The 15484-nt window shown below is 41.8% G+C and overlaps 1 protein-coding gene across 2 annotated transcripts; it reads left to right on the top strand.

Annotated features, from left to right (window-relative positions):
- kctd1 (potassium channel tetramerization domain containing 1) lies at positions 1-12937 on the top strand. 2 transcript variants are annotated; one of them, XM_022758026.1, is made up of 5 exons: positions 1-258; positions 6164-6342; positions 7400-7544; positions 8972-9277; positions 11681-12937. In XM_022758026.1, the coding sequence occupies exons 1-5, from the start codon at positions 250-252 to the stop codon at positions 11840-11842; spliced, it is 801 nt and encodes a 266-aa protein (XP_022613747.1). In that variant the 5' UTR covers positions 1-249; the 3' UTR covers positions 11843-12937. The 2 variants fall into 2 exon arrangements, with proteins under 2 accessions (XP_022613747.1, XP_022613746.1); XM_022758025.1 differs by lacking the exon at positions 1-258 and adding an exon at positions 5023-5260.
- Positions 12938-15484: the final 2547 nt, after the last annotated feature.

Here is a 15484-nt window from a genome sequence, read left to right on the forward strand (position 1 = left end):
TCTGCTGCTGTGATCCCTTTGCTCGCAGTTTTATTCTGCAGATTGGTTTAGACTGGGGCAGAGACATGAGCTAATTGTATCCTGATCTTTGCCTTGAGGGGTTTCGGAGCCCTGGAGCAAGTATTCTCTGTATTTTGTTCTGTCTACCTTAGCCAAGCTATTGCATTTCTCACTGGTGTAGGAAGAGAAGCAGATCGTGGGCCAAATCGGAGGGAAAAGGTGCACAAAAAGATACTTTTGTGCCGCTCTATGTATCAGGTAAGCGGAGATTTATTTGGTTTGCTATTATTTCCGAGGCTGGATGGACTGGGACATTGAGGCGCAGCAGCTTTTACGCATGTGCCAAGCGATTCGAGCGGTACAGTTCTTAAAAAATATTTAACCACTTCCTGGCTATTGTTCCTTAGTAACTGTACAAATGTATGCGCGTGACTACAATATACAAGGCTGTGGTACATCTCGTCTAAACGAGCAGCGGATTAGACTGCGATCTTGTCGAGCAAACACTCTTACTTATCCACCGTGTGAATTCGCTCCTGGCGCGTTTCAGCTCCGAACAACATCACCGTCTCCGTGTCGCTGTTGCTGTATAACTTGTTCATAACTTACTCAAACCCGTGTTTTTGTCGTTTCCACGATGATTTTTTTTTTTTTTCCTTTTTCGAAGTCAGTTTTGTCATGAAACAGTTCTGCTTCCTGGCTGCCCCAGATCGTCTAATGAAAGACGCCATTGTGGAGTAATTTTGCCGCAGGCTTTTTTTTTCTTATTCTGTAAGACAGGATGTACCTTTTACACACGTCAATGCAGAATCTGTGAAGCAGCCTTTTAATAGGAGCCGTGGTCGTGTTAAGAGAATCATATTTATGTAAACGAAGACACAAATAGGAGCGAATTGTGTCCTCTCTTTTCCCTCTCTTGGCTCTCTGACCGCGCCGTGCGTAATCAACTCCAAGGTCCGGATGCGAATCGGCAAATATAGTTTACTAAGTAATAATCTGGACCTATTATTCCGCCTATGGGGCCGTGCATTGCGTAAATAAACACCTACTTCTCTTCATAAAGTTTAGACTTTTAAAAATGTACAAACAAAAAAAAATACATTGTGCATTTGGTCACTTAAAACATTTCTCACTGCACTACAGGGAGGATAAGATTTCGGATGACGTTTATTTCATGTCAGATCACCAAATAAAATCCTCCAACTTCAGGTCACCTGTGAGGAAAGCCTGTGGTCGGTTTCACCGGTTTCAGTGGACGCATGAATAAACAGAGTGAGACTGAGATGTTGGGCTTGTCAGGACCGATCACTTGATGGCGCTGTAATGACAAATCCACACCACTTTACTGTATGTACAGCATCTGTAGCTGCTGCATCTGTTTCCCATTAAAATTACATTTAACAAACAGACTGATCTTGGTAGAAGACAAATATTTATAAGGCAAATCAGTTAGTCTACATTACATTTGTCAGAATACACCATCAGCTTTTAAAGTTAGTGGTGCTTGACTGTATTAGAACTCCTTGGGCGGAAATGCTGTTATTATATTTCATATTATGGCTCTGCCACTCCTGTGCCCTGGGACAGTTCAGTCTGTGCCAGTGAACATGCACCACCGTCTCCAACAGCCTGCAGCAACACAGTGCTCATCACACTTCCTTATCTGTGATGTCACTGCTACAACAACTCCACAAAGAGCCATAGTAGCCCTACTTGTGGTAAAATTCAGGGAATAATTATGTGCTTGTATTTGATAAATAGGTTACTGGAGTACTGATGAAGTTCACATTGCCTTTTATTCATTGTTAACAGAGTGGCAAAGTTCTGAAGCATTGTTGATTCTATGGATTCTCAAAAACAGTGCAAATGATTATTTCACTTAAATGTACTTACTTTCCAAATATATAATGTGTTTCATCCCAATGTTATATTTTCACTTTAAGGAGCAGGTCAGCATAGTTTATTTACACCAGTAACTTTTTTTTTCCTCCTCTTCCAGGCAACCTCTCCATCCTTTCACTTAATAGGCGACAGAGCGACTGCTGTTACTGAGCAATCTGCCAGCTTTAAGCTGCGAGTATGACACGATGCAAACCACAAACAACCTTACACGTATCTCTGAAATCCATGCATTTTTAAACACGCAAAATAACACCATTATTGTCAAAATTCAGGACTTAACTGCATGTCAACATGTCGTGACAGAGGGAGAGGAGAGAACACGAGTTTAACTGGAAGTTTAAACAATTATATTAGCAAACTATTGAAAAGTATTGCTTTGTAGTTGTGATTAGTCACCTTATAATAACTAACATCCAGTTCTGAGATGCAAAGATACACACACCTGACCAGACCACCAGCCTATAATATTTGCCCACGCCTTTTTGTTATGACAGTCTCTCTACCTGTTTTTTTTTTTTTTTTTTTTTTTTTTTTGCAGTGACTGAAGTTAGCCCAAAGTCTGTAGTTGTCTGTGTGTGGACATTTGAAATGGCCGTGGGCACCAAAGCAGAGACAACCCATCCAGATTATGTAAATACCAGTCTGCCTGCCTCAAACTGAATGTTAATGCTCTGATCTGAAATGCTAATTGTGTCTTGTGCGATATGTCGAAACACTGAAGTGCTGCATTGTGGGATGGAAAATTGAAAGCTAGTTTGTTGTATATGCTGATCCCAACAGGCCCTTTGATTATTGCAGTGGCAGACAGATACTAGCTTCCCAGGTTTTTTGAATGCATGAATGGGTAATAGCCTGCGCACTGAGCAAGAGTTATAGTGTTTGTTTCTTAAAATATAAAGGAAGAAAATTATCCTTTTGCATAACAGGCCTGTCACTGGTGGAAAACAACAGTAGTAACTGGAGCAACCCATGTACTCCATGCTTTGATGCACTGTGTCTGTTTTAGATTTGTTTGTGCATACTGTGGTGCAACAAGATTACACAAGACGAGTGAAGGAGCAAAAGCCGTAAACACATACATTTCGAGTTGTTTCACAAAGACTGGAAACTTTGGGAACACGTTCCACGCACACACACAGTCGCACAGGAGACGTTTTGTAGCTCTGTGCCAAATTCAAAATGGCAACAGGTAGGAAAAAAAGAGTTGGTGCAGAGGATCTGCAGTCGCACATGTGATGAGCATCAGTGATCGGTCCCACATTCACATGCTTACTGATGGGTTCTGATGATGCCGCGACCTTTGAACTGTCCTTGAGGTAGGAAGTGTAAAAGGCAGCAGACATTACTCCAAGAAAAGGTCCACAACACATGTTGCCTTTACTTCCACCAACTCCGAATGATTTTGTGATATAAGAGCCCAATCCCACAACCTGCGATACCCCCCCCACCTCACCACCACCACCACCTCCCACCCACCCAACCACCCAACCAACCGTTCTCTTTCACTCTCTCTTCTCTCTCCCCTGCAATTTTCCATAATGCCTTACAGATTTTACACTCAATCCACCTTTGCGATGACAAGGCTTTGAGGAAATCCAATTCCACCAAGCTGTTTTCAGAACTTACTCTCCACAGGCACACACTCGCTCTCACACTCACTCACTCACTCACACACACACACTCACATACACACACACACACCACCATCTCCACAAATTAGTCAGGGAACAAATTACCTGCATTCTGAGTGTGATCCCACGCACTTTGCCGGCTGCCTTACACAGGTCCCCTTTTGAAGAGCAGCCATGTGATTTCTCTCTCTTTTGCCCTGCAGGCCCCTTTGCCTTCTGCGAGGGATTCTGGAGTTGAATTTTAAAACTATGTATGGCTGCTGCCTGCGCTTATCAGCGCGTGCACAAGCGGCATGCAAATCAGACCAGGATCACACACCGCATTGGAGGCCTACACTCAAAGGCAAGCTTAATTGCTAATTGGGTATCTAGGTGTGAAACTCACACTGCCAATGAGAAGCGGGAATGTGGATGTTTTAAGGCCAGTGGTTGAACTAATTAATTTTAATCTGAATGTTATTAAAAATTGTGGATTCCTTGCATTTTCTATGAAAAACAGCCCAGGAGAGTGCTGTGGCAGTACTTTTAACAGCAATTGGACATGTTGTGGTCTGTTTTTTACACTCCCTGATGTCATTAGGGTTAGTGTGGTGGTGGTGGTGGTGGTGGCGGTGGTGTTGCTGTGCTGATGTGGTCATCTGTTATTATACAGCAACTCTGACCTTTGTGAAGCATAAAGCCAATGAGGAACTGATCAGGAAGTGTCTGTCCTCTCTTGAGGGACAGAGGTTTTGGAGGGATGTGAGGTGCTACTTTAGATGTGATGTTTTTGTGTGAATGGAAAGATGGTGATCAGTCAGGTGGCTTATGATCATATGTGTGTGTGTGTGTGTGTGTGTGTGTGTGTGTGTGTGGGGGGGGGGTATAAGGGGCATTTTTTGCCCTGGTACTGGATTGGGTTACAGCCACCTTGTTGGTTTTGTCACTGACTGAACTTTGTGACTTTGTGGGACTGTTGTGTTGAAGGAGGGTTTGAGCTGCTGAACAATGGGGCAGCAACATCAGGAGGAGTGTGACCGCGCACAGAAACACTGCTCCCAAAAAAAAAAAAAAAAAAAAAAAAAAAAAAAAGAAGGGGGTGGGGGGCAAAGGCCAGCTGTGGAAGGTCCAGATGTGCGCGTTGATCCGACTCGGACAAAACAAGACGATCACATTTTATCAGGCAGCGTTTGTTTTATTCTGAAAATGCGACACACATACCTGCCACTGAAACAGCGACAGCCCAAAAAAAGCCGCAGGCGCTACAATGCTAATGTTGTCGGGGGCTTTGACTTCTCCCAGCCATTGCAAAGACGCTGCTCCGTGTGACAGCCACGGCGCCGCTCTTCCCCCGGTGTGTTCGCTATAAGCCCCCTCTCCACATTTTTGCAGGTGTGTTGGAGGAAGAAAAAAAAGAAAGAAAGAAGAGCCAACCGCGTCACATCTGTTAACCTTTAGAAAAAAAAAAAGAAAAAAAAAAAAAAAAAAAAAAGGAAAAAGTCAGCGCGGTAATGGACGAAACGGATATCATGGACTTAACGCATCAGAAAGCGAGAAAGCGACCGCGTCCAATCAGTTCTGCGGATGAGTCCGTGCACGCTTCCCTCAAACGGCTCCCGATCCGAGCGGCGGAGTGCAGGGAGCCCTCACTGATGTTCGCAGTCAGAGGAGAGCCTGTTCCCGCAGCGTCTCTCAAGCAAAATGACCATTCGGTGACTTCTTCTCCAACCACAGTGATGCCGGCGCAGGTAAACGCGTAAAGTCCGATATTGAAAGGGAGATAAGAAGGAAAGAAAGAAAGAAAGAAAGAAAGAAAGAAAGAAAGAAAGAAAGAAAGAAAAAAAACACAGAAACACTGGGGTCGACCTGTCACTTCAGCTGGAGGAGCGAAGTGAATAGCTTTTATTGAATGCAGTGTGTGAATAGATTGTCTTCCTGCTGTCCTTAAATGTGGAGTGCGCACTTAATTGTCACGTATATTTCAATGTCTCGCACGCACACTCCTCTTGTTGCCTTGTTTCCTACTTTCATTTACTGTTAATCTCTTTTTTTTCCCCAGCAAATCCAGTTATCTTCATTAAATGCGATCTCCCAGACACTATTTTCTTCCCTCCCATCCTCACTCAGTGCTCTGAAACTTTTGGGGGGTAAAGTCATTTTCTTCTGAGAGCTGAAAAGAAATTGTCTTGCTAATGGTGTTTGTAGGTTAACAGGAGACAGTTTCTCCAAATCCTATTACAGTATTCAAATCAAGAGTCATTATTGCTCATTTCCAAGACTGTGAGATTGATGCTCCAAATTAATTTGGTTTTGGAGATTATGGCCCACAGGAGTGGATGCATGTGCTTTGTGGCAACATTCAGGTCAAGGTCAGGCTGCTCTAACTTGCACAGAAAAATCTTCCCTTGCACTCCTACACTGTGGAGTGTGTTACACGGCAGACATATTTTGATTTTTGTGTCTGATTTTTTAAAAATGTATTTCTAAATCTTAATATTCAAAAACCCTATTCATAAACTCCTGCACGGTTGTGGTAACAGTGTCTTTTTTTCATCTTTGATTTGCAGCAGGAAAACAGAATCCGATGCATCTTCTTGTCAATCTCACCTCCACGTGTCATTGTGTTTTCTCCCTTGCCTTGTCTGAAACAGGATAATCGCTCCAGCATGTCCAGGCCCATGATCACACGGTCACCAGTGTCTCCCTTGAGTAACCAGGGCATCCCCACACCTGCACAGCTCACCAAGTCCAACGCCCCTGTGCACATCGATGTGGGCGGACACATGTACACCAGCAGTCTGGCCACCTTAACAAAATTCCCAGAGTCCCGGTGAGTCTGCTCTACCTTGATTGTGTATTTTAAGTGTGTTATGGAGATAAAGTTTGTGGGGTTTTTTTTTTTTTTTGGCCATGAGTGACAGTTTGAGTGTTTTTGCATGGAACAGGAAATGAAATTGTGAAAAGGTTCTGTGTTGTTGTGGGGAGTTCATTCTGTTCGAGTCAGACGTGTTTGTCAGCATCACTGTTGTAATGCCATCCTGTTTTATGTTTAATGTCATCCTGTGACATTAAACAGTCAAATGTCACATCTCTTCAAATCACAAAAATATCCCATGGATGCACTCACAAATGGTACAAATGCTGAGCTTTTTTAATCAAACATTTGCTCCACATATCTTCCTTCATCAGTCGCTTTAGGATTTATCAAGGTACTATCACAAAATGTCTCCTTGTCAAGTATGAAGCCTACAGTTATTTTGAGTGGTAAACAATTTGTAGGAGCTTTCAAGTGCAGGATGCAGCGCTCAGACAAAAGCAACTTGGTTATTCTGACAGATGTCACAGCAGCAGTAAAGGGCCAAAGGGCATGGGGCCATCTGGAGGCTGGGAGGCCGCACTGTCGCTCCGAGCCCGGGCCTGAGGGTGACTGGCACCCTGCCTAGGGCAACAAACAACCAGCTGGCCCTGACCTCTCCAGACCACCTCTGTTTATAATTTTTTCCTTTCTTTCTGTCTGTCTTTATTTTTCCTTCTGTCTTTCTTTCTATCCTTCTTCCTTTTCCGGCTGATGCGAGCTTGGTAATCTGTGCAAGTCTGTGCTAAGGTGTGAAAAACATTTCAGAGCTTGAGAAAACTGAGTGAGTCACAATCCTTTGCACATGCTCTTGCTTCACTGTGTCATTTTTGATTCTCTTTCTTTCTTTTTTTCTTTTTTACATCCTTTCTCTCCCACCACATAAGGTGCAGTAATGATCTCCAGAGCAGCACTGTAGAGATGATGTTTTAAATAGAATCATGCTATGAACTTTTGTTAATGTTGACATGTTGTCCCTCTCCCTCCCCTCCCTCTCTGTCTAACCTGCCACCCCTCCCGCCTCTGTGGGTAGAATTGGCCGTCTCTTTGATGGCACAGAGCCTATAGTCCTGGACAGCCTGAAGCAGCACTACTTCATTGACAGGGATGGACACATGTTCCGCTACATCCTCAACTTCCTCAGGACGTCCAAGCTCCTCATCCCAGATGACTTCAAAGTGAGTGGATGTCCATCCTAGAAACTGTGAATTCCCATCAGCCAGTCAGCAATCCTACAACTTAGCGCGCACAATGAATGCTAAGGCCATTGGATGCCTTTGGTCACTGGTCTTCCTTGAATCGCTGAAAAAAAGGTTCCCATGCTGGAGACAAAATATCAGGGCTCTTCCAAACAAAGCTCAACCCTGATGCATTTATTCATCATGGGATGCAGTTTGTTCCCCTCCAGCTAGTAGCAGCCAAAGATTCTTTTGAGATATGTAAGGGAAGCGATAAGCTTGAATCTGTGGCGCCCATGACCGCATTGCATGTGCTAAATTTTGCCATGGCTGTATGTTCTCGTGCCACTTCTCCATCCATGGCGAGTCTCACTGTATGTGACACATTAGCATTTCTTCTTTTTTACTCTTATGTGTCATTTAGTCAGTAATTACTTTGCTTGCCCTGGGAGAAAACAAATAACCACATTATCTGATGGACTGTCCGCAGTGTGACTCAATCAGTGGAAAGTATGTCAGCTAAAATAAGCAAAGACAAAAGACAGGCTCAAGTTCAGGCTGAGGCCACATTCACATTGGGTAGATTTGTGAGAGGAGCATGAGAAAACTTAAATGTGGTGCGATTTTAGGCTCTGCAGTCCTGCGGGTAAAGGATCTCCTCCTCTGCCCCACGCAGCCCTGTGTTACATGTCGCACCACATCTCCTCCACTCGGTATCTTTTGTAATTTTTGCTGAATAGTGTCTTGGCCTGGGTTTATTGCTCGTTCATGTAGAACGGTGGTTTCGAACTTCTCAGTTGTGTCTTTTTTTGGGTTTGGATGCACATTAGAAAGAAAATCACAACCTTAAACTGATTAAGTTGAGTCTGTTTTTGGTTATTTTGTTCTGTGGCATAGCAACATGTACTTCATGCTGCGTTTAGCTAGCAGCCTCCAGTTCAGTGCAGTCTACCTTGACAACCAGGGGATGTATCTTTTAACAATACATGTAAATATGTTATTGTTGGAACGTTTGAAAGAGTTTCTGGTCTTTTTCTGTCAACAAAATCATTCTAAATATTCATCATTATATACTGATTAAATATTAATTGATACAACCTTAATTTATGTTGGAAAGTATTGGGTTTCCACTGTTTATCTCAAAGCCCTGCATATTATCATCATAGTTCATAGTTTTGAAATTTTATACAGCTTGTTCGCGGAGTATTTTTGACTTATTAGAGTTAGTAGACAGGAGACAGTATAGAGCTGGCAGGAAATGGAGTAGAGATAACCTCTAAGCCACCAAGAAGCCCCAAACCTGCTCCTTAAAAACATTCGGTACTGATGAGATTTGGTACTAGCTGACCTGGTGCAGTAAAAATGAACATAAACAGAACCACAATATCAAGCAACATATTTAATACAATTTCTTTCCCCTCTTTCAGGACTACAGTCTGCTGTATGAGGAGGCGCGGTACTTCCAGCTGCAGCCCATGCTTGCGGAGCTGGAGCGCTGGCGCCAGGACCAGGAGCTGGGCCGGGTGTCACGTCCCTGCGAGTGCTTGGTGGTGCGTGTTGCGCCCGACCTGGGCGAGAGGATCACGCTCAGCGGCGACAAGGCTCTGATCGAAGACGTGTTTCCGGAGATTGGTGATGTCATGTGTAACTCTGTCAATGCCGGATGGAACCATGACTCCACGCACGTCATCCGCTTCCCACTCAATGGGTACTGCCACCTCAACTCTGTCCAGGTAATCGGAGATTTTGGCTGCTGTGGGTGTATGGTTATTTATACTGGGTGGTTTATTCCTCAATAAGTATAAACACTGAAAGTTTGGATAGAGGAGTGTTTTTTTTTTCTGTATTTTTTCCATTGAATTATAAGCCCAAGGAGCTGAGGTGATGATCTGTTCATTCAGCTTCTTTTCATCTGCTGTTATACTGTAGACTTTTCAAATTGTACTTATGTCTGATTGCAAAATCTTATCTTTTTTAATCTAATCGAATCACAAGAACAGCCTTGCAGAAAAATAAGTTCTTTGATGAGTTCATCAAAGCATCAGTTTAGTAAGCCATCATTACGCAAGTCTACCACCATCTTTACTTTTCTGTGATCTGACTGGAATAATGATTTTGACTTTTGCTCTGGAGCCGGTGAATAGTCAGCTACAGTAGTTATTTCTTATGTATCCCTTTGCAACACTCATAATACGGTCCTCACATCTTTCCCAATATTGCCTCCTGTGTTCATTGAAAAACAGTTACAAGTAAATCCTTATGTCATTTTGGGTGTTTTAAACTTTCAATCTTAAGCGGACATCGTTTGCCAACCTGCTAAAATTGGAGAGTAAATTGGCTCATTGTTGACTTCATCCCATCAAGTGAAGGAATATTGGGCGTCTTAAATCATGGTGGAGAGTCACATGAATGTGCACACTCGGGTGGGGGGAAACTGGCTGACAGCAAGAGGAAGTAGGCAATTCAGGATGCTGTGAAACACATAAGTAGACATAAGATGAGACGATGCCCCTGAGTGTCTGAGGGGGTTGCTGGATCAATGCTCAATTTAAAATCAAAATCAAGCCAAGCAACTCCATATATTTTTGTTAGGGAACATCCGAGAAACAAATCAATGGGACACATTTTCAGTAAGATTTCTTACCAAATAGTTCAAAGACAGAGTTACACAGATCCACGTGAATCCAGATGCATAAGTGGAGGAATACCAGCAGTTCTTCTGCAGGATAGTGGTACAGCAATGAAGTTAGAAAACTAGTCTTTCCATAACATTTTTAAGTTGTTGGGAAAGTTGTGATTTGTAGAGGAGCGAAACTATAACTTGAAGTCTTTCATTATCCAAGTTCCTTTGAAGGACTGAAGGCCAGTGTGCTCTTGACACTGTATAGAGAGGATTTAATATTATTCTATCCTTTGGGTTCTAGGCCAAACCGTACTTGTAAGACTTAAAGCAGGACTGTAAAATCAAAGCTTCTATATTCAGAAAAATGTGTTAAATTCATCTTTTATATTCAGCATGTATTTGGCAATATTGTATTTCTCTAATTATATATTGATATTTCACTAATTCATTGATGGTAAAATCCTCAGATATGCATCAATAAAAGATGGAGGAGAGGCATATTTAAAAAGATTTCACAATGATTTGGACTGTGTCTCCATCTGAGGAAGTCAAATCTCCATCTCCTTCCCAAAACACACACAAACAAACCCGTCTCTGAAGTGTGTGAGTCGTGGAGAGCGAGCAAGAGAGTGAGCATGCTCCCTGGCAGGTTGTCCCCAGGCAGGGCCCATAATCCTGTTTGGTTATTAAAGCACGCCGGCGGTGGATGCTGTATCTGCGGCTAATGGAGGCAGGGCGGGGGTTTTGAGAGAAAGAAGGGGGGCATAGAGAGCTGCCAGCAGTAGGGGGACCTTTGTAGTTTTGGCGGAGGCTTGGGCCTGGGGCTGGGGGAGAAATGGGGAGAGGGGGTTTTGCTGAGCAGCCCACACTGAGCCAAGTGGCAGAGAGAAAGCCTCACTGCTCCCTGGGGCCTCTTCGATGGAATGTGATCCTACAGCCCCCCCGGACACGTCTGTAGATGTCTGCAAGGCTGTGAGATCAGGAACAGCTACACACACACACACACACACACACACACACACACACACACACACACACACACACACAGAAAAACACACATATATACCAGAAAACAATGAAAATGAGGCATGAGGCAAAATGAGAGGCTCTTGGTTTTGTGGAAGTCTCATCCAAATTCCCGTCACAGGCCGTATGTCGCTGCAGCTTACTCCCAAAGCTGTTTCCAATGCTAGACTTAGCACTAACTCTGCAGCATATAAGTGAAGGAGTGTCAGATTATTCTGTGCTTTCCAGTTTCGCAGTAATGAACAAAAGGTTAGAGGTTACATTAATGTTTTAGCACCATAGTTTATGATGAATTGTAGACCTCCACAAATGATTTATCTGGCATCTGGATTACAAGGTTGACACTGACCATCAAAGATAGATGAGTAAGCGCTATCTGTATCGGACTGCTTATAATGGGTGCTAATGATGCTTTTTCCTTCTATAAGTGATGTCCTGTATTGCTACTGAAAGCTCCCTCCTTCTTTACGTTCCATCTGTTTTTTAGGTTCTAGAGCGTCTCCAACAACGTGGCTTCGAGATTGCCGGCTCCTGCGGCGGAGGCGTGGACTCATCCCAATTCAGCGAGTACGTCCTGAGGAGGGAACTGAGGAGGACAGGTCAGCGAGGACCCAATTCAAACAGGATAAAGCAGGAGCAGCTGGACTAGAATCCTCCTGAGCAGTAGGAGGTGCTAGACTTTTCTGCGGCAGCCAAACGCTCGATGCTGCAGAGCTCTGTGGACTCTGTTTTTCTTCGTTTCCTTGTTGATGTTTTGTTTTCTTAAACTTGAGAACCATCTAGAGAATAAAAAAGAGGTGCAACAGGAGATTTTTGCCATAAGAAGATACAAGACATTTGATAAGTTTGAGATTGCAAGGACATTTGTGATTGTCTAGCCCCCATAAACCAATTTAAAAAGGATTTATATACGCTGGATCCCCAAACAAAGTTTGTTTTAAAACTTGGAGCCTACATTAGGTTGAATATGATTTCTATTATACCCATATAAATTAAAAAGGCTTTTATCGCTTATGTAGTATGTTGCATAGCTTGTCACCAGTGACTTGATTTTGTTGTCTCACTGGCCAATTGGCTACGTCTGTTTTTATCCCTCGCTGTAAAAAGGTCACAAATGTGTTGCATACAGTACAGAATGTCTCAGTTGTCATAAACAATTAGTTTCAACAAAGCATCTTTTTTTTTTTCTTTTTTTTTTTTTTACAATTAACATGATGTTGAATATTGTGATACAAATGAAGTGTTGTTTTTTTTTTGTTTTTTTTTACCTTAATGGAAGTTATTTTATTGGATTATGCCATAAAATATAGTTGACATTAGTATCATCAAAAATTTTACATCAAAGACCATTCTATAAGCAGTAAAGAAAATAATTTAGTAAATTATTATGTCACACCATTTGCCTCATTGGGGAGTATGAACTACTAACCCCCATGTGCTACCTTGGGAATTATTTAATTGGATCATAATATTCCTCTGAGTGATGACCTGTAAAGTTTTTCATTGTATATGTGTTTGTGTTTTTTACATTGAATCTTTTTCAAGCAAATTTGTTGCCTCAGACATGACTGAACAGATTAAAAGCTTATTGTACTACCCACTCCAAGATCACTTTTACTTGTAGCACATATTGATATGAAGTTGAATATAAAGTATTTCTAAGACGACTGACCCACCTACGCTCCCTAGATTTGAGTTAAGAGGAATGTAGCAAAAAATGTGAAATAAATCTCAACTAAAGTTGTCATGGTGTCTGTTCGCTGTTTTTACATTGCTGTAGGGAATGCTTTCACATTTGCTACGTCTGCCCTGCTCTGCATTTGGAGCACAGTGGTTAGATAGTTATCCTTTAAACCTGAATTTACAGTATCTATTCTACCTCTGAAGATTCTTTCTATTATCCTGAATGTGTTCAGTGGAAAACAAGGAGCAAGATCTTGTACATTACGTTGTGTTTTAGCTCTCTACAACCAGAGAGGTAAAGCTAACTTTACTAAGGCAATATTGTACCTTGGAGGATTTATGCTGGTGCATCAGTGACGACTTGGGGCATCCTTTACTTAGTTATATTGAATAGAGCCGACTTCTCCACGCAAGTCCTGTCAGTTGTGCTTCCTCATATCCCTGCAGGGCCAAAATCCAAAGTGAAATCCCACACAGAGCCCTGTCGTCTTGTCTTCATCGCTTTTGGCAGAATCTCCACTTTCTTTGGCTATCTACGTTTTATGCTATATGTCTCCCTTTCAGGCCTCTTTGCCCCAGATTCCCTTTTGACTGACTGTTATTCTCAGAGGCTAGAGGTGCAACTGTGATGTGAGTGGTGCACAGCAATGCTTTGCTCTCAATCATAAAATCAAAACTTTCTGTGCCTGTGAAATTAACAAGTATTCATGGAGCAGGTGTGAAACACAACCAGTCTTAGAGTTGGAAGAATTGTACACAGCATTCAAGTGTTCAGGGCAATATACCACTGATGAAGCATATGTTTTAATATAGCAAACTATAATGATATCACTATTAAATCCACAAATTTAAATTTCCACAAATGTATCAGTCTTTATCATTTCAAATGAGCAAAATATTACCTGATAAGTATTTAAAACACTCACTTTCACTTACAATAATTATACACCAAAAAAATCAACAAGGGCATGTGTTTGATTAGCAAACTAGAGATATGTTGGTATTAAATTAGTTTATTGTGTTTGTATTCATTAAATGATTGGCTCATATTTGTTGGAATGACTAAAAGAAAATTCGGATAAATTAATTTCATTAATGTTAATCCAATGAGAATGAGGTCCTTCAAACCAACGACTCTGAGAGGTTACCTATTGCGCATGCTCCACGCCCACCGGATGCAGAAAAAAGGTAGAAGCGGGACATTTAAATCGCATGCCCTTCAATTTCGACCTAATTATTTGGAATCCTTGAAATGAAGGGTAAGTCATTAATAGATATCTACACGAATGTATTTAGTAAAAAGGGACAAGTGATGAACAGTACTTAGATATTTGTGAGGCATTTCTCAGTTGCTAAAACATAAATTGTGTCACTCATTTCTCACAGTTAGTGCTAGTTAAACTCTAGCTCTTAAGTTAGACAGCCCAGTTACATTATCTCACAAAATAGCTTTTTTGTGCGTGTAAAACCTCTGCCACTGAACCGCGGTGTAGAAAAAACAAATCTGCAACAAGTTCAGTGAAGGTAATGGCCCTTTTAGAGATTGACTTGGTGTGGAACGTGCACCTGTAGCCAGGCTAGCGGTTCTATTAAGAAAGTGACGCAGTGTGTGTGGGCAGAGTGCCATGACGTAGCCGTAGCCATGGTAAGTTGTAGCGTTTAGAGCAGTTAAGTTACTGTTTTCATTTTGCAGAGATGCTAATGTTGTAGCGCAGCAGTTATCGGTGGACCCATGTGTTGCGTCAATGCCACAGAAATAAATCTCTTGGTCATGTATGTCGGCATTTCTCTACCGGCGTCTGTGATGGCTTTTTTCAGATAGGAGCTAGGCTAAAGAGCTTTAAAACAGGGATCACCCGACCACGGTCTGCGGTGCAAAAGACTGTGTAAACTCCGTCTAACTTTTTCTGCTGGACAGACTCAACTCTCTCCACTTATATACAAAATATTGTATAGGAAAATATGATGCTATGAAAGCTGTGATGTAATATGTTTTTGTCTTGATGCAAAAATGTGTCCTTGTCAAACAAACTAAATTTTCATTTTAGTATTTTATTGTAGAGTTATCTGCACTGTATTTTGCAGAGGAATAACAAAAAAGCAAGATGAAATCTTTTTTAATTAGGTGAAATATTGTATATTTTTTTAAGTCTGGTCATCTACATTAAAGTTTAGCAACATGTGCTGTCTATAATCTATGTAATTTTAGATAGTGTAATACTAATAGAACAATGCACAATACAACAACAATAGAAATATTACTTCTGTCTCATGGTGGCCATCTCCGAGGTTCGTATCACAATGGATTGACCTATGCTTATAAAACATATTTTATGCCCCTGTCATGACAATTGCATTTCACAATTCTCTATACATGTGCTCGACACAAGTGCCAAATGAGTATGAAGGTTTTCACTTAATCAAAATACTTCATCGGGTGATTATACTGATTACCTCACCTTCAGTCAGAGATGAGGAAGCAATTGGTCGTATCACGTAGTGAACATTTTGGTCAGAATGAAAAAAACACCTGTGTGGTTGCCTCATTTCATGTCTGCTTTAGTTGAGATATTGTATAAATGTTGAGTACTTGCCCTTAGGGTTTCTG

This window comes from Seriola dumerili, unplaced genomic scaffold (genome assembly GCF_002260705.1).
Source record: "Seriola dumerili isolate Sdu_G_001 unplaced genomic scaffold, Sdu_1.0 BDQW01000291.1, whole genome shotgun sequence".
In the NCBI taxonomy this organism is placed as follows: Eukaryota; Metazoa; Chordata; class Actinopteri; order Carangiformes; family Carangidae; genus Seriola; species Seriola dumerili.

Coding starts and splice junctions, on each gene's coding strand:
- kctd1 (XM_022758025.1), top strand. CDS start 5,024: ATGGACGAAACGGATATCATGGACTTAACGCATCAGAAAGCGAGAAAG. Junction 6,343..7,399: donor ACAAAATTCCCAGAGTCCCG/GTGAGTCTGCTC, acceptor CTCTGTGGGTAG/AATTGGCCGTCTCTTTGATG. Junction 9,278..11,680: donor GCCACCTCAACTCTGTCCAG/GTAATCGGAGAT, acceptor TCTGTTTTTTAG/GTTCTAGAGCGTCTCCAACA.